The sequence below is a fragment of the Schistocerca cancellata genome, chromosome 6 (assembly GCF_023864275.1).
Source record: "Schistocerca cancellata isolate TAMUIC-IGC-003103 chromosome 6, iqSchCanc2.1, whole genome shotgun sequence".
In the NCBI taxonomy this organism is placed as follows: Eukaryota; Metazoa; Arthropoda; class Insecta; order Orthoptera; family Acrididae; genus Schistocerca; species Schistocerca cancellata.
Window position 1 is genome coordinate 238,502,515 of NC_064631.1, and position 19,012 is coordinate 238,521,526.

At 37.2% G+C, this 19,012-nt stretch overlaps 1 protein-coding gene across 1 annotated transcript in view; it reads right to left on the reverse strand.

The window, feature by feature from the left end:
- Positions 1-7,206: 7,206 nt before the first annotated feature.
- LOC126191112 (mucin-5AC) overlaps positions 7,207-19,012 on the reverse strand; it is a 304,373-nt gene continuing 292,567 nt past the window's right edge. Inside the window, exon 7 of the mRNA XM_049931854.1 lies at positions 7,207-8,158. Coding sequence (XP_049787811.1) covers positions 8,070-8,158 — 89 coding nt within the window. The 3' untranslated portion in view covers positions 7,207-8,069. The remainder of the gene's footprint in view (positions 8,159-19,012) is intronic.

Sequence of the window (19,012 nt, forward strand, 5' to 3'; positions counted from 1 at the left end):
TTTTCACAACCGGCCATCAATGTAAGTTAACATGAAGCAATTCCATTACTCATTTCATTTAATTGTTCGACCTCCTAGACTGGCCTAAACCTGCTAACTTCCGACACCAGGAGCACCTTTTGTACTCCGTATATCGAAATACATCCTCTTTATTGTACTTAATTCCCTGTTTCATCATTTAACGGCTGCCCTGGATGCTCACTATCAAATCCTGACCACTCGACCTCCTGCACACTGCCGCCACGAGGCATAATTTACAACCGTCTTCCCCCTTCTGTGCCATTTTATACATTAACATTGGTATCAGAAGTTTCTCTTTCCATCCTCAAACTGCGAATTCTTTTACAATTGGTGTGAGGAGTGGGATGTAACAATTATTTCCTCTTTTCCGTCATGTACTTCCTTTACAATTGGTGACCAGAAGTGGGACATTAGCGTCTGTATAACTTTACATTGGTTGTTGGGACTTTACAGTATAATAAACATATCTTTACAGTGTAATAAACTGCCAGAGAAACAGTAATAAAAAGCAATTCAAATCAAAACTAAAAGAATTCTTAATTGAAAAGTGTCTATTCACTCAACAAATTTTAAATGATTCAGTTTAAGAGCTGTAAAATAATGCATAAAAAATAATCGGCTATGTTAATATGTGTAAGATGTAATGTATTTTGACAAGCATCAATTTACTGTTTAATTACTACTTGTAAGGCTAAGATCTAAAGGTATTTTATGTTTGTAACTGTACTTGATGTATACAAAAGCCGTCATTATGATTCCATGCAAAAAAATCTAAATAAATAAATAAAAGTACACACAGACAAATGCAACATTTGGTGACCCACCTAAGGGATGAGAAAACTCTGGTGCTGGTAGTGAGATATTTTGAAGAAATACTTGGTTGCCAGGCACAGCTCAAGAATCATCATTCGAATTTACATGAATGAGCACACGCTGTGTAGTGCCCCGAAAAGTGGTCTAATCAAAACATGTTAATAATATTCTAGATTACAAGAAGATAACAAGAAATTTTCACAGCCAGAAGGTAAATAGTCATAGTTGTCTACACTAATTGAGGCAACTGTTTGTTGGAGGAATTGGAGGGAATTGACACCATGAATCCTGCAGGGGTGCCCACAAATCCATAAGAGTATTATGAGGTGGAGATCTCTTCCAAACAGCATGTTGCAAGGAATCGCAAATTTGCTCAGTAATGTTCAAGTCTCGGGAGTTTGGTGTTTAAACTTAGAAGAGTGTTTGTGGAGCCACTCTAACAATTCTGGATGTGTGGGGTGTCACCTTGTCCTGTTGGAATTGCCCAAGTCCTTTGGAATCCACAACGGACATGAACAGATGCAGGTGATCAGGCAGGATGCTTATGTAGACGTCACCTGTCAGAGTTGCATGTAGACATATCAAATGCAGGATGGGTGAATTACATTGATTTCTTGAGCATTTGAATTCTATCGATGTTAGTATCAAATTTACTGTGGAAGTAGTAAAAGAAGGTGACCTCCCCGTTTTGAAAGTTGCCATTTGCCATAAAGTTGATGGCACATTAGGACATGCCATATACCATAAACTTACACATACAAATCTATATCTACATGCCAGTAGCTGCCATCACAATTCACAGACCACAGGTGTCCTTAAGATCTTAGTGGATAGGGTGCACTGTGTATCTGATGAAGGTAATTTGCAAGAACTCACACACCTCAAGAGAATTTTTAAAGTGAATGGCTTTTCTCCACAACAAATTCGTAGAGCATTCAATGTAAAACCTAGAACGCAGGTGTGTGATTGGGAAGAAGTGCGTTTTTGCCCTATGTGGGTGATCTTTCCTCAAAGATAGGCCATATTCTCAATTCTCAAGAAACACTGTAGTTAAGATGATCTTCTGGCCTCCCACAAAGATTGCAGCTTTACTTGGTCCTGTGAATGACAATTTATTGTTTCATAAGGCAGGTGTGTATCAGATTCTTTGTGGAAATTGTGAGAAGTCACATATAGGTCAAACAACATGGACCGTTCTTGAGAGAGTGGAACATTGAAGATATACACACCTATCACAGCCAGACAAGTCTGCCATGCCTGAACATTAAATTGATACAGGGAATTCCATGAACTACAGTGATCTTAAGATTCTAACATCTACCTTTTCCTTTCAGGATTCTGTCTTGAAGGAAGATATAGAGATTACATCAGCTAAAAATTTAATAGATAGTTATAATGGTTTTAATTTGGTAAAAACATAGAATCTGGCCCTTGGGATAATTAAACTGCGGAGAAGTCATCATGGTGTCATTGCTGCCGAACATACATTGATAAGTGAATCAAATGTCTGTATGCCTGTATGTCTGTCTTCACCACAGGCGGTGCATATGTTAGTGTATCTCTTTGCTGCTGACCAGCATCTGTGACTCACAGGTTTGTACGACTGCAGAGGAGCATATAAGGCCACACTTGGCACCTTGTTGTCAGTCTTGAAACTCACTCTGAGCATGCCCGGACAATATGTGGTCAAATATCAGTGGAAGAAATTTTGTTTGCATGGCTGCATGCCCAAAATTTAATAGACTACACTTATCTTGATCATCCTAGCAGTTTTTGTCATCAATATAAAATCCACTGAGTCTTCAAAGGATGAAAATGGTGATTTCAGTCTCTGCTTTGTTATACGTTGTGGAATTTGTAATGATAAATTGAGCTGGATGTGTTGGCTTGGGTAATTTTAAATACAAACGTAGTAGCAGATCTAAATGATCACGAGGAAAGGAAATGAATGTGGGAATATCATTAATCATAGTTATATGCTAACTCTAGACGTGTTTTGCACAGCAATAAAAACATAATCAAACATAATTTTGAGTAGGGAGTATGGAGCACTTTGCCTTAAAACAGGGATAAAGACATAACAGAAGTGAAGTAATTCCTTCCGCTCATGATGGCAAAAGGTGGCTGTGTCTTTTATAAACATGTTTTTCAGTGGGAACGATCCACTGTGCACACCCCCATCTGTGATGTGTACATATCGTGTGTAAGCAGTGACGTAACATTGAGGGGGTAAGTACAGTGTGGTGAGCACAGTAGTGCTTGCTGGACATTGGCATTTATGCTTTGGTGATGCCTCTTGAAGGTGTCATGAACATTCAAGACAAGTTATGTGTAAATCTTATGCCTTAAGCTGAATTCAATGTGATCAGATGTATTAACTGCAGTGTTTGAGTTTATAAGTTTTGATATTTGTAACATTCTTCTCAACTGATGTAAATAGTTGGAACAACACAAAAGGTTGTCATTGCAGATATGTTCATATTCAGTAGTTGGAAGTAGTGAGACACTCTCTTACATCATCACCCTGTCTGGATACAAAGTCAAGAGGAATAAATTCATGCACAGCCATGGTACAGAGCAATTGGACCATGAGATCACAACTAGAAGGTGACCACATTGGAAGAGCAATAACAAAAGGTAACTTAGACCTCATAACATTGATAGATCTACCAGGCAATGTTCCCTGCTCATAGTGTTACAGTCAAGTTGCTGTGCACACAAAGGAGGAAACACAGCATAATAAACATTAGCTTCTACTTCATTGCAGTCAAAAGATACAGCCATTTCTGTCACATATTTTCATACTTGCAAACAGACTGATTAAAACCTATGTGTCTGACATAGAACCATGAAATTTGGTGAGAGGAAAGGTTTCACAGTGCAAGTATAGGAAAAATATCAGAAAATTGTTAATTTTAATTGTCTCTCACGAAAATCTTTTTCTTTTGTCTTTTGTTATCTGAGTTCAAGCTCTAAATTAAAACGTTTTCAAAGGTCTTGGAAGGCCTGGGGCTGATATCTTGCCAGTGTTGATGTCAAGAACAGGCAAAAATAATCGAAATCCTCAACTGCTGGAATGGATTAGCTGTCAGTATACATAATTAAGTTTGTATGGAACCCTTAATGTGTGTCCTACTTGCACCTGGTACATTTTTATTATATTACCCATAAATCATCTTACTTGTTTAATGTGGACAATATATGACAATTTTTTTCTGTTCCTTAAGTTATTTTCAGTAATTACATGACGTTGCTTGAATAATATCTTATTCATTTTACTTCTACATTTAAGCTTACTCACAATTCTGTATTATATTTTGTATATTGTACATGTATATAAACACATGTATGTCTTTGTTTGCAGTCCCACCTCATTCCACATCTTTCTGGTTTATCATAATCTGTATTCATGAAATGTGTAAAAAATAAATAAAATAAGATAAAAAAGAGCATATTGGTGACACCTCAAAAATATTCTTCATCCCTCTCTGCACATAGTATGTCACCTTCTTACAGGCAAATGACCTACGATTTACCAGTACCATGAGAGGACTTTTCTGTTCCAGTGATTTACATGTGATGTTCAGTTAAGCATAAGAAATCTACTGATATACTATTCATTTACTTATCATCTTATGTAAGTTTCATCATGAAGGAGAACCTGTAATGATGTCAAACAAGCAAGTATGTTAACAGGCAGAAGCAGCTGCTGCATGCTACTTCAGTATACTGACAGCTAATTGTGAGGAGTGCTAATCTACCCCCACTGATCATTATGGGAACTGTTACTACATAAAAGGGCTATTCATTAATTAACTTCTGACTGCCTGTTAAAAAAAAGAAAACAAATTACACGAAATCTGTGCTTACTTGTTGACATTACTTCTCCATACAGCTGCCACGTGAATAAAAATATTTGTCTTATAGTGACACCAGCTCCATTATTCCTCATCAAAGAATGGTACCATCTGGTGTTTCAGCCAGTTGCTGACAGCATCTTTCAGCTCATTGTCAGTCATGAAGTGTTTAAGAGCCAATTGCACCTTCATCTTGCGGAAGAGGTGAAAGTTGCTTGGTGTCAAGTTGGACTATAGGATAAAAAGTCTGACTTTTCCTTCTCTTGATTCACAGTAGGTGGGTACAGATTTTCAGGAAGGAGAATGGTTTCTTTGGTAACCATGTTGCACTGTGTGTTTAACTGACCTTCAAGTTTCACAACTTTCTCATAATGAACTTGTGATGTCACTGTAGTCCCACTGATTTCTGTCATAAAATCTGTTGTCAAAGTTTCATTTGTCATCCCAAAAAACTGAAACCATCATTTTAAAGTTTAACAGAGTCTTCTTTAATGTTTTGGGCTTATTGGGAGAATGAACATGCATTCACTTACTTTGAGAATTCACATACTGCATCCATGTCTCATATTCAGTCACAATTGTGCAAATCAAGCATTGGAAAATCCAGGATGAAATGTAACAATATTATAAATAGGAAAGTTGCTACCCACCGTATACCGGAAACAGTGAGTCGGAGATGGCACAGCAAAAAGACTGTGACAAATTAGCTTTTGGCCAGCATGGCCTTCGTCAAAAATAGACAACAGACACAAGCATACACTCACACATGAACGCAACTCTCACACACACAACTGCAAGTCTCTGGTAACTGAAGCTACAATTCTTTTAAAATATCCGCCCCCCCCCCCCCCCCCTCTTCACAGCAGTGACGATGAATGTCAAGGCCCACATTTTAGACATTTTGGTACCCACCTTGCTCAAAAATTATGGTGACCTAAACTATCCAAGCCAGTGTTAAAAAAGATTATCCTTTCCTTGAAATCTGCAGCACATCAGAAATTTTGGGAGTTGTGAACTGACGTCCCACACACAAAATTTTGGTAACATATTACATGAGTGCATCAATTACACCTGCAGGTCTTTCTTGATTATTTTTATCATGCAAATATGTGTGGCCAGCCTTGAATTTTCTACATCACCCCCTCACAACTCAATCACACATAACCTGATCTCTAACAGACAATACAACTGACAGTGAATCTTGACAGCATTGATATGCTCACACAGTGATTAAAGCCACAGAGAGCTTCATCCTAAATTCAGACTTGATCTTAACCACAAATATCTATAGGAAGTATATAAATTGGCATGTAAGCATTAGACTTCCTTTGTTCCTAGGGAGCTTTGTGGAATATGTTCAGTTATTGGTTTCACACGATATGCTTACTGCACACTTCTATAGAACAAATACCTTTTTTCACTTTACTTCATTGCCTGAGATGATGGTGCTGTAGGACTATACTGAGAGAAAGAATGCAAAGTAATCCCACCTGCATGTTAATATGAGTACAATGTGAAAGAATTCTAAGTGACAAGGAAACAGGACTCAGACTGCTTGGTAAACTTGTCTATGCACAGGCAGCACCTCAATATATTAAACACATCAATGCCACTTATAGCTATCAACAACGTAGGAAAATACAGATTGATACCTACTGTAAAGAAGACATGTTAAGTAGCAGACAGGCACAATTAAAAGACACTTACACAAAGCTTTTGACCACAGCCTTCATCAGTTAAAGAGGGACACACACCATTCACACACACAAACAAGCACACCTCAAGCGCACTTGACTGCCAACTCCAGCACCTCCCTTCTTTTAAACTTTATTTAGCCCTAACTATTTAATATTAAATGACCAAACACAGCTCAATATTTTCCCTCTTCTAAATTTCACTTACTCCTGACAGTTTTCCAATGCTTCCCACACTGTTTGTTCCTTTCTATTCTTCCATTTCCCATGCATTTATTTATTTTATTGTGATCGTCTATGTACACCATACATACTATTGTTACAGCTGTCAATTTTATGTTTTACTCTGTTTCTGGACACCTTCCACATGTAATATATCTTCAGACTATTCTTTAATAGTCTCATCACATAATAATTTTCTTTTATTGGGATTGTTAATATAATTAAAATTGTTATATAGGCCGTGTTTTTTGTGTATAGTTTCGATGTTTCTTCTGGTTTGTTCCCTTTAAATTTATTTACTATTTAATTTTAAACTCTTTAAATGCATTACCACTGTACTGTCAAAGATGACATTTACCCTGTGTTCATAGCTCATTCTTGATGTGTAATTGGTTTTTCAGTGTTGTTCTTTGCTGTTAATAGGAAGTTAAATTTGATCATGGACTTGTAAGCCAAAAAGAGGTTAACATTTAATTTGTAATCATTTGCTTCATAAGAGGTAAATTTGAATAAACATAGCTACCTGATGCAGTGAATGTAATGAAAACATGAACCACTGACTAAAATTCAAAGTAAAACACAATTGTTTCTTTCTCACTGTTTATTAAAAAAACTTCATTTACAGTTTGTATAAAGTCATAATTTACTACATATACTTTCTACTTAACATCTATAAATTTTACATCATTCACACATTATTGGGAGCATCACACATTCAAAAATTGCACCAGCTTTGCAGGTAATGGAAATCAAAAGCATACATTCATTTGAACATTATTCATACTTTGTAATAGAGCACTGGCAGTTGTAGTATTCATATCTGATTTACCATGTACTCTAAGATATGTAGAGAAATAAATGATTTTGACTCTTTTGATTCTTAGGGCTACAAATCCACATTAGAAGTGCAAATGGCTTTACTGATTGCTGTATCAGTTTTTGCATTAAAATATAGTTTAACTGTTTATGGGATGACTTCACAAAACCTGAAGTAACTTACTCTTTAAAACATGCTTTCATAATCTATTACCAGTGTATACTTTTGTAGGTGACTTGCCAATGTCCAAAAAATTATGATTATGCTAAAGTTTCATGTAGTTTTGAATTATGAGCAATTTTATGTAATGCTCAGGCAGCTCACTCTCCAGCAGGAGGATCATGAGGTAAAAATATATTTTGTCATAACAATGAACAATCACTGATCATTGCAAATGCATACACAATTCATATAAAATACCGTGATGTTTTGTAAGAGAGTCTCTTCATATATCACATTCAGACTTATAAATGTTCTTTTAAAACTGATTCCCTATTGCGTGACGACATTTTTTGTGGAGTAGTTTCTGGTCTACAACACAGTATTTGTTTGTCCCATATGACTATATTTCCAGGCATGCTCACTGAATTGTGAACCTGGAAAATCATGGCAGCTTCTTCTGTCTGTGCACACTTGCTGGTAGCTTCATAAAAGGCTGTCAATAGCATGAATAACGCCATTTGTTGTAGGTATGTTCTGCGTCACAACCAGAACAGAATTTACCTTTAGCTGACCTGGGGACAAGGGAACATAGTTAGACAGCTAATAAAACATGAAAATCAGTAAAAGCACAACAATAAATATGAATATAAAAACTATAAAACAAACTATACAAACAGATAATACAAATTCAAAGAAATCATTTGCTAAAATTTCACCATCCAGAAAGCTGATTTGTAAAGCAGTTTACTAGTAGCAGGTAATTAAGAGAAGATATGTGTACACCCAATGGTGATTGAAAAGATCAGTTTTCCACACAGTTCAGTCAATGAAGGGCTGTTAAATGAAATGAAAACACGAAAAGAAGTGTCAAAGGGCAAAATAGCACTTTTTATGGGTTTTGCTTAGGGAGAACGATTGATCTCTTTGTAATGAGTTTGTCATACTGTGATATTTTGCCTTTCCCGGGCATGCTGCCATGATAGAGGTGTGTACAAGAAGGCAGCAGACGAGAGAGAGAATAAAAAGTAGCAATGAGAAGGACTGGGGCTTATCACTGTTGAACACCATCTTGCTCACGTAAGTACAACAAACAGTACAGCTTTGTCCACATTGCTGCCTCAACACTAGTCACTCCAATGGGTATGAACCTGTCAGTATCAACACTTAACAATTCTTGTTGAGGTATGGACTAATGATAAGTGTACCACTCTGATGTTTTCCATAGTTCCGAAACCTCTAAAGCCTTTAAATGCAATCACTGGTGTATTGACTGACACGGTCTGGTGGTTTTGAACCAGTCTCACTTTAACCAGTCCTGGTGACTGAAATAAGGAGGTGTACACTGTTGTGTGACAGAGCAAACAGGCATCAAAGTGACATTTAATGATTCATTGGATGTGGTACAATGCATTGTTGGATGCTCCATAGTGAAAACAATATGAATAGAAGCTGCTACTTCAAAGAGCTTGAGGTAATGTCCCTTCTTCAGGAACATCCAAATGCCTCAGATCAGCAGACCAGTGTCTGGCCACATGTGATGCAAGCCTTCTTTGAAAGATGATAGGTAGCACTGTTTTCCAAATCTTCACATTTGCCACCTAGCCAATCACCCACTGAACAAGTCTAGGATACGGTTGATCGTAGACATGTTCATCATGGTTCTCCATTAGCCACCACTTGTGCTTTGTGGTCTCATCTACACTATTATATAAAGACATGTCAATGTTAATTTTGTTACCAAAAATCTCAAAATGTACTTAACTGATTTACTTAAAATTTTTAAATGGTACTCTAATAAACCTCCAGACTATATGGTGTAAAAAATATATGTATTTAAAACCTGTACAACTGTATAAAGAAAGTTGATGTTTAACAGTGTTACCAAAAAACCTCAAGAAGTAAATGACTGATTTACTTCAGATTTTTGCACAATAATCTAAGAAATGTTTCGACAGATATAGGCTAAGTTTCAAAAAAATTTACATGGTATATAAAAATCATATACTATGAAATGGGGAATCTTAACAAAATCTTGAAAATTTCTTGACCAATTGCTTCAAATTTTTAAATGATAAATAAAAATTCATGTTACAGAGGAATATTGAAGACTAGATGGATTGATCACATAACAAATGAAAAGGTACTGGTTAGAATTGGGGAGACATGAAATCTGTGGCACAACATGACCAAAAGAAGGGATCAATTATAGGGCACATTCTGAGACATCAAGGGATCACGAATTTAGTATTGGAGGGAAGTGTAGGGGCTAAAAATTGTAGAGGAAGACCAAGAGACAAATACAGTAAGCAGATTCAGCACGATGTTGCTTGCAGTAGTTATTCGGAGATGATAAGGCTCGCACAGGATAGAGTAGCACGGGAAACTGCATCAAACCAGTCTTTTGACTGAAGACCACAAAAGTACCATTTTAATAAACATTTGGATGGACAAGGGCAATATATTTTTAATACATATAGTATAATATATAACAGATAAAAGTTGACAGCAAAAATCTTGAAAAGTTCTTTACTGGCGTATTTCAGATTTTTATATAATACTCTAAAAAACAATCAGATGGATACAGCCTATACATTTTTAGTTTTTTGTTAAAAGTGGCAGTGAGAAAGTAAATACTGCATTGTGAAAATGTACAGTTTCATTTTCTTTCTCACAGTCAGTGTTAACTATGATAGTAGCGCATTTAAACTATTAGACAAATTGCTTCTCCCATATATATTCTTTCTCCTTGTACATAACTTTGAACAAAAATTCAATAGACAACTGTGTGCTGTTTTGTTTCTCACAGTCTCTTTTAACAAGAAAATTGTATTTATGGCTTATTGGCCTATGATTAAAATACTAATATAGAATCTGAAACTTGGTATTCCTGCTTGTTTACAGATTAAAACTATATGAAATTGGAGAGAGATATGGGGAAGAGGAGATGGACGTAGAGGGGGAGAAGGGAGTATGTGATGGACAGAGAGGGGGAGGTGGAAATAAACAAATACAGAGGAGGGGAGAAGATGAACAGAGAGAGGGGGGAGAAGAAGATTAGGATGTATATTTAATTGTGAAGCATTGCCAGCTTTACTAGTATACATATAAACGGCATGGAGAGAGACCATTCTTGATTCTAGTTCATGATGTTTAGGGTTTTTGATTTCAGCATGTGTAGGATTCACACCACAATGATTTTGTACAATATTGTGATTTTAATCATTTTTGAGTTGTCATGCACTTGATATTTGGTATAAACTTCATTTTACACGCATGTATCATTTTTGGTGTTACAATTCTCATAAATATTAGTGTATTTAAGAAGAGATGTTTTTATTTATGAATTATTACTTTGCCCCTTGCCAAATACTTCCTTCAATGACAATATACTACAATATGCTAATACTCTTTCCTGGTAGAGCCAGTGTGTATAAAGTGCTTCTGGTTTCATGATCACATATTGATGTAAATGGGCTTCCAATCACAGAGACATTTGATGCCATGGGTTTAAAAGGCCACAAAAAACTGAGACCTATTGATGAATCTTGGTATAAACAGCAGCTGCCACTTACTGCTTACACAGTAGAAGTAACTGATACACACAAGGTTAAGGAGTTGTTAGAGGTTTTGAAAATGTGACACAGACGTTTACAATCAACTCTTCGAGATTTATGATGCAAAGCCACTAAGAAAACAACAATGTTCTTCACTAAAGAGAGGAGCCGACCATATGCAGCTCTCTGATACAGTAGAAACTTTGCAGGGTGAAAGAAAGGTGACAATAAGTGAATACCTGCTTTGTCTTAGTTGCCAACTGTCATTAGTTTCTGAGAAAATGACAGTCAAAGATTTTGACACTGTTTCATCAGTTTGCGCACATGGTATTAAACTAAGCTAGTTGGTGGCATAGTGGCTAGGAGCACATGTGACTTTTGCCTGGTTTTTATTTCTTTGTTGATTGTCCTCGGTGTCGATGTTCTGGCTGGAAAAAAAGGGGGTGTAAGTGCAACTACTGTCTACTGTAAATGATGTAGCCGACAGATGCACAGTTGCGTTTCAGTTTTTTACATTCACTGTTCACAAGCTCCCAATAATACACAGTTATATATGCACTACTGTTTAAACTTTACGTAAGCCTCATTAATAGTTTGCAGGCAAACCTCCACATACTGCTACAATAGTTTACTACTGAACGTCTACGAACATTAAAAACCTAACCACAAAGTTCACTGTTCTTGAAGAATAAACAGGTATGTATGGAGCAGACACTGCCATTGTTTTAACACACGGCCTAATTATGTAACATCTATTTCACAGTTAAGTTGAAACATTGTTGTTGCTCTAACCAACGCAGGCTTCTCGTCTGAAACTTGGTCGTGGACTGACTGCTTCGGGCCCTTTTTTTTTTTAAAAAACTCAGGTCGTTATATATCCTCAATAATACGTACTTGAAACTACTCATTGTTCAATGTTAAATTTACAGAAATTACACTTGAAACATCACTCATTAAATTAACTGAATTCATCAAAAAATTTGTTTGTTTAAACAATTTCTTCTGCTACAAGGTTTAGGCCGTATTATTTGTTTAAATGATGAAATTAACGTATATCGTTATGTAAACAATACTTTTGACAGAAATGTTAATTACTTTGCAATTGTTTTGCTAATATGTTTTCGAATAGAGTCAAATAGATCCTTTAAGAATGCTATTGTTTCCTGTCTCAAATGGTTATAATTAGTAAAGAATTTATATTTGTTTATACGTCAACAATAGAATTTAAGTTACGGAACAATTACTGATTTCACCCCATAACAAAAGATATTAACAAGTACTAGTCAAAATAAATGAAAAAGTCAATTACATACATAAAACTAAGCACAAAATTAGATTTGGTGTTAGATTCTTTAAAACTGAGGGCCGACCTTTCTCTTTTATGGAAATGCAGATTATATTCATTCACATATGTTAATGATAATTATTTACAAGTGAAAAACTGAATTTAAGGAGGCAGATGGAAAACAAGAGAGGAAGTAAAAAATATCCCAGCTTGCTTCGTCACACACAGTTACGAATTTTTCCAATCCGTATATTGCGTTTCTTTGTTGTTGTAGAAATAGGCCTATGTGACATCAATACATTTTGTGACACTGAGAAATGCAATGATGTTATTGACAAAAGAAAAAAGCATTTCCATTCTTATTAAAAATAGATTTTATCATCGCTAATCTTATATAACTTTAGCCTGTAAAATCAAAAGTAATTGAAAATGAAAAACATGTAAACACTAGTATATCAATGTTTGCTTTAATTTTTTACTTCCATACTTCAGGAGAACCTATGTATTCTGCAGGGTGATGTGTGTCACAAAAATATTCAAAGCATAGAAATTCAGAGCACTACAAGCATCGTGTAAAGCACATACACCAAAGTCAGATTTTTTGTTGTTAATATTATTGTAAAAAGCAACCTCATTAACATTCCTAAACACCTTGTACTCTAGTGATAATTTCACAGCAAGCAATGCATATCTAAGCATGGTCTTGAAAGATGGATCCTGCAATTGATAATGGTATCCCTTATGGAGCAAGTGGCAGGAAAGGACACCAGGTGCACTCAGTTATATGCCTTAGAGCCTCATTCAAATGCTGAAGAGACTATTCTGGCAGCCATTGATGGATCAGGGTGCCACTAACTGCATATTGTAACACAATTCGGAATAAATGATGCTGGGCTCTGAGGTCATACTTGGATCATTCCAATGACTGCTAGAGAAGACTCAGAAGGCGAGACTTGAGCATGGAGTTTCAGCGAATCTCACAATTTGCAGCATTGTCCTCAGAACTGATTGTGACCCTTTGATTCTGAGTTGAGTGTCACCTGTCAGAGACGTATATAGATGTATCAGGGGTCCCATATCACTCCAACTGCACACGCCCCACACCATTACAGAGCCTCCATCAGCTTGAACAGTCCCCTGCTGACATGCAGGGTCCATCGACTCATGAGGCTGTCCCATACTCATATACATCCATCCGTTCAATACAATTTGAAACGAGACTCATCTGATCTGGCATCATGTTTCCAGTCATCAACAGTCCAATGTTGGAGTTGATGGTCCAAGGTTAGGTATAAAGCTGTGTGTCATGCAGTCATCAAGGGTACACGAGTAGGCCTTCTGCTCCAAAAGCCCATATCAATGATGTTTTGTTGAATGGTTCACACACTGATATTTGTTGATTGCCCAGCATTGAAATCTGCAGCAATTTGCGGAAGGGTTGCACTTCTGTCACGTTGAATGTTTCTCTTCAGTCGTCATTGGTCCCATTCTTGCAGGATCTTTTTCCAGCCCCCATGATGTCGGAGATTTGATGTTTTATCGGTACACTCGAGAAAGTAGGGACTTAATTGCTACCTCGGAGATGCTGTGTCCCACTCACTTAAGTCTAGATACCCTGCCATTGTAGCAACAGCAACCGATCTAACAATTTGGCCACACTCTAGTTGTCTTATATAGTCATTTCCGACTGCAGTGCCATTTTCTGCTTGTTTACATAACTCTGTATTTGAATACACATGCCTATACCAGTTTCTTTGGCGTTTCAATGTAAAATTACTTGATAGTGGATGTCTGTCACTTGGCGTTACAGTGTTGTCATGGTCTACCATTTGGTTAAAGCCAATATGAAGACATCGCGGATCACTTCAAAAGTGCTGAAATGCTGTTCATGTAGCGTGGAGCGATGTTGGAAGCTACTGCCATCAGGTATGGTGGAAACATGAGGTACTCTGTCAATAGCTGACTTTAAATGACCAGTGATTGAATTGCGGCAGAGAACGCGTTTTATAGCCCTGAATTTACGCTCGTGTCCTAACCTAAACACAACATCTGCGGCAGAACTATTAATCACGCTCGCTTTGCTCACAGCGATTAAAGCTGACCTGTACAAGCAAACTCAAGAAAAGATTCACGTTCAGTGCTAAAAGCGAGGTGACATCTGAGTTTTGCTACCCAAGGTGACGTGATACTGACTGATGAGCAGTCCTGGGTGGAACTCATAGTTACAGGCAGATTCCAAACGAAAAAAGAATGATTGGAAGAAAAATAAGAGCAAAGAAAAGAGTCAATATGATGACGAAAAAGATGTAACAAAAGACTGGAAATGAAAAAAAAAAATACATGGAAACCAGTTATCGGTAAGTGAAAATAATAATAATTAGAGTCATGTTGATTAAGGTTAAAAAATAAAACAAAAAAACTATCACCTGACAGGATTTGAACCCACGAGTTTCTGCCTCTTGAACTGTTATGTTATTACTGCTCTACGAAAGTGTGTTGGTAACTAATGTTATATTTACTTACCTATAAAAGCAGTTGCAACAATCATTTACCGCCTTCGGTTTTACATGTCCTATGAAGTTTACCTATTATAACCTGATTTCTGTGGTGACAATAGTTGAATATGTGAAGCTGGACCGCACCTAATGCGAAAGACTCCAGTAATCTTCAGCCTGCAGTGTGTTCGAAATGTGCGTTATTTCGTTGCCTCATTTTATGCGTGTTGTTTTGGGTGTGCTTATCATGTGTGATGAAATAACAAATAAAAGGGCTGGACCCAGTATTCAGGATCCAAACACAACATGAATAAAAGCCAGACAAAGAATTGAAAGTGAACTGTTTGTTGTGGAGTTTTGGCGACGGCAAATAGTTCGGGAGTGACGCTGAACGCTGTCACTGGAAGGACACATATCCCACGTGTGAAATGACAACTATCAATTTAATCACACTATAGTTACTAAACAATAAGTAATGTGTTTCTGTCTTGCTGCAGGCAAACTGTTTTCTTTCGCCTTTTGTAGAACATTGCAGGACTTCATTATTAAATTAGTGGAAATATTTTCTGTAATATTCGAGATTATGTAAGTATAAGTGCACTCCCTCTCAGGAGTGAGTTTGTGCGATTTTGTGTAGTTTTTATAAGGTGTGACTGGACATGGAACTTTCTTTCTTGCCTTATAACACGAGAATGGATATTGAAACTTTTATTTATTTATAATACAGACAGGACAACATGAGGAGCACATGGGAAAGGGAGACAACCTGCGTGTTAATAGAGATAACTTAGGAATTCTACTTGTGTCTATTTAGTGTAACGCGCTTCAGTCTGGAACCGAGCGACCGCTACGGTCGCGGGTTTGAATCCTGCCTCGGGCATGGATGTGTGTGATGTCCTTAGGTTAGCTTTAAGTAGTTCTAAGTTCTAGGGGACTGATGACCTCAGATGTTAAGTCCCATAGTGCTCAGAGCCAGTTGAACCACTTTATTTAGTGTCAACAAACTGTGCGGATGGCTAGCCAGGTATAGCTGACAGCTGCCGCTGGAGAGTGCTACAGTTGCGAATCACGTTGGTTAGCACATCCCATGCAATGCAGGCGGTGTCTCGAGGAATTGGATTTTGCGTCACTGTTAGAGCTAACAGCTCTGCCATGTCCCATGTGTGGTCAGCTTAGCACTTTGCCATTTGAACCGATTCGCTCGCCACAAACCCTATCTACCGCAACATCACGTCATACCATATCTGTGACGTAATGATATCTAAGCAAAGGAGTCTGTAAGTGGAGGAGGGTGGGGCAAGAGGGAGAACTTCCTCCCTCCCCTGGAATCTGAAGAACAGCGTTTTTATTCATTAAAGATTTTCCATGATAGCGCTAAACCTGTTGTTTAGCCAATTGTAGCATTACATTAGTTTAGTTCTTGTGGCACGACACATTTCAGATCTGACCACCACATTCAAATTTTAGATCCTTGCTATCCCCCCTTGGATAAATTTCTGTGAACCTCCATGTATCCAAACCCCATTGTCGGAGGCAGAAACATCTTCTCAGTATACATCTCAATCATGCAGGTTATTTAAGAAATCCAAGCTTTGCCACCAGGAACACTAAATTCTTCAGCTGTGCATAAGAAACTATCAGAAGCTCTGGCCTACCCAAAAAAATATAACCAAAGCTTCATTTTTCCTCAATGACAGTCATTAAGATTTTACAGTTTAATGCAAGGTCAGCTCTTACTAGAGGAAATCTTAAACAAAAGAACTTATAGGCCAAGAGACCTGCGATAAGTGCAACTCAGCTCAGAGTCACTTCCAAGGATACAGACGTATATGGGCAGATAGGCAAGAGTACAGAAGAGTGGCTCTAATTCTGGAGCTCGAAAAATCAATGTCAACTCACAAGTGGCTGTTGCTGAAGTTTTGACCCCCCCATCACCAAGGCTACGATTAATTACAACAAGCAGTTAGAAATTTTGAGACAAATACAGTCCCGCTATTTAATATGTGGTGAAAATTCTGCAGATGAAAACCGCTTGACTATCTCAATTTATGAACTATATCTTCAATTATGGTTCTTTGACAGTGATACTAGCTATCTCTAACTGCACATCGACGGTAAAATCGTCTTTAGCACTGCAGATTCCTATAGGACACAAAGTGAGAAGTATGCAGGTGTTCAAAGCTGTCTGATCACAACACAATTAGAGCACTGAAATGAGAATACTGTGTAAACAGAAGTTACTACACCAACGACCCTAATAGACGAGGATTTAATGCAAGTATTATTTGACCTGATCACCATGGAAAGCTTCTCTCAGTTTGATTGCAGCAATAAAAGAAGACTGCTTTGAAATCATGAATCATAAGCCAGAAAACCGATGGTTTTTTGGTTAAATTCTAAGTACTAAAAAACTATGGCAAAATATTCGTTCGTTTTAAATAATTACTGAAGGAACAGAACTTTGAACTGTACTAGGAAAACAAAAGTGGAAAAACCACCGCAAAAATGCGCCTTAACAAGCTCAAGAAGAATCTTGCGCCATATGTTAACCTCTGTGGCTCTGGTTCAGCCAATTACTTTACGAATTAGAAAAGTCCTAAATACGTCCCCCGGGATCAATATCTTTCACTATCTAATGTTCATGAAATCATATTCTAGTGTACCTGATGTTCGTTTATAAATCTGCAATGAAACCGACTGCCAAGCAGGAACTGACGGAGATACGAACTTCTCAAATAATCGATCAATTTTAAAACTTGAGAAGAATGTTAGAATTTCTACGTCTTATATGTAAATAGCCCTTTCTTTATGTTTTTATTTATTTATTTACACGTCAAGTTCAGGAAGACGAAATTGAGGAGCAAATCTCCAAGGTCCTGGAACATGTCAGTACATGAAATTACAACATAAAAGTAATAACAGATAAAACTAAAATATTTATGAACCCGAAAAAAGTAGAGCCATAAGTTTCAGTAAACGCGATTAACAATATAACAAGAATCAGCTTAATTTTTCGAAGAACTCTTCGACAGAATAGAAGGAGTGACCCATGAGGAAACTCTTCAGTTTCGATTTGAAAGCGCGTGGATTACTGCTAAGATTTTTGAATTCTAGTGCTAGCTAATTGAAAATGGATGCAGCAGTATACTCACACCTTACTGCACAAGAATTAAGGAAGTCCGATCCAAATGCAGGTTTGATTTATGCCGAGTATTAACTGAGTGAAAGCTGCTTATTTCTGGGAATAAGCTAATATTATTAACAAGAAATGACAGTAAGGAACTTATCTATTGAGAGGCCAATGTCAAAATACCCAGACTCGTGAAGAGGGTCGACAAGAGCTTCGTGAACTTACGCCACTTAGTGCCCAAACAGCCCGTTTCTAAGCCACAAATATCGTTTTAGAATGGGAAGAGTTACCCCAAAATATAATACCATACGACATAAGCGAATGACAATAACCAAAGTAGACTAATTTTCGTGTAGAACGATGACTCACTTCAGATACCGTTCGAATAGTAAAAATGGCAGCATTAAGTCTTTGAACAAGATCCAGAATGTTGGCTTTTCACGACAGTTTTCTATCTATCTGAACACCTAGAAATTTGAACTGTTCAGTTTCACTAATCATATGCCCATTCTGTAAAATTAAAACGCCAGGTTGTATTGAATTGTGTGTTAGAAACTGTAAAAACTGAGTCTTACTGTGATTTAGCCTTCGTTTATTTTCTACAAGCCATGAACTTATGTCATGAACTGCACTATTTGAAACAGAGGCAATGTTGCACACAACATCCTTTACTACCAAGCTAGTGTCATCAGCAAAAAGAAATATTTTAGACTTATCCGTAATACTAGAGGGCATTATCACATACATAAATAAGGAATAGGAGTGGCCCAGCACTGATCCCTGGGGCACTCCCCACTTGACCACACCTCACTCAGACCCCACATCACAGCCATTCTCAACACTGTGAATAATGACCTCTTGCTGTCTGTTGCTAAAGTAAGAGGTGAACCAATTGTGAGCTAATCCCCATGTTCCGTAGTGATCCAACTTCTGGAGCAATCTTTTGTGATCAACAGAATGAA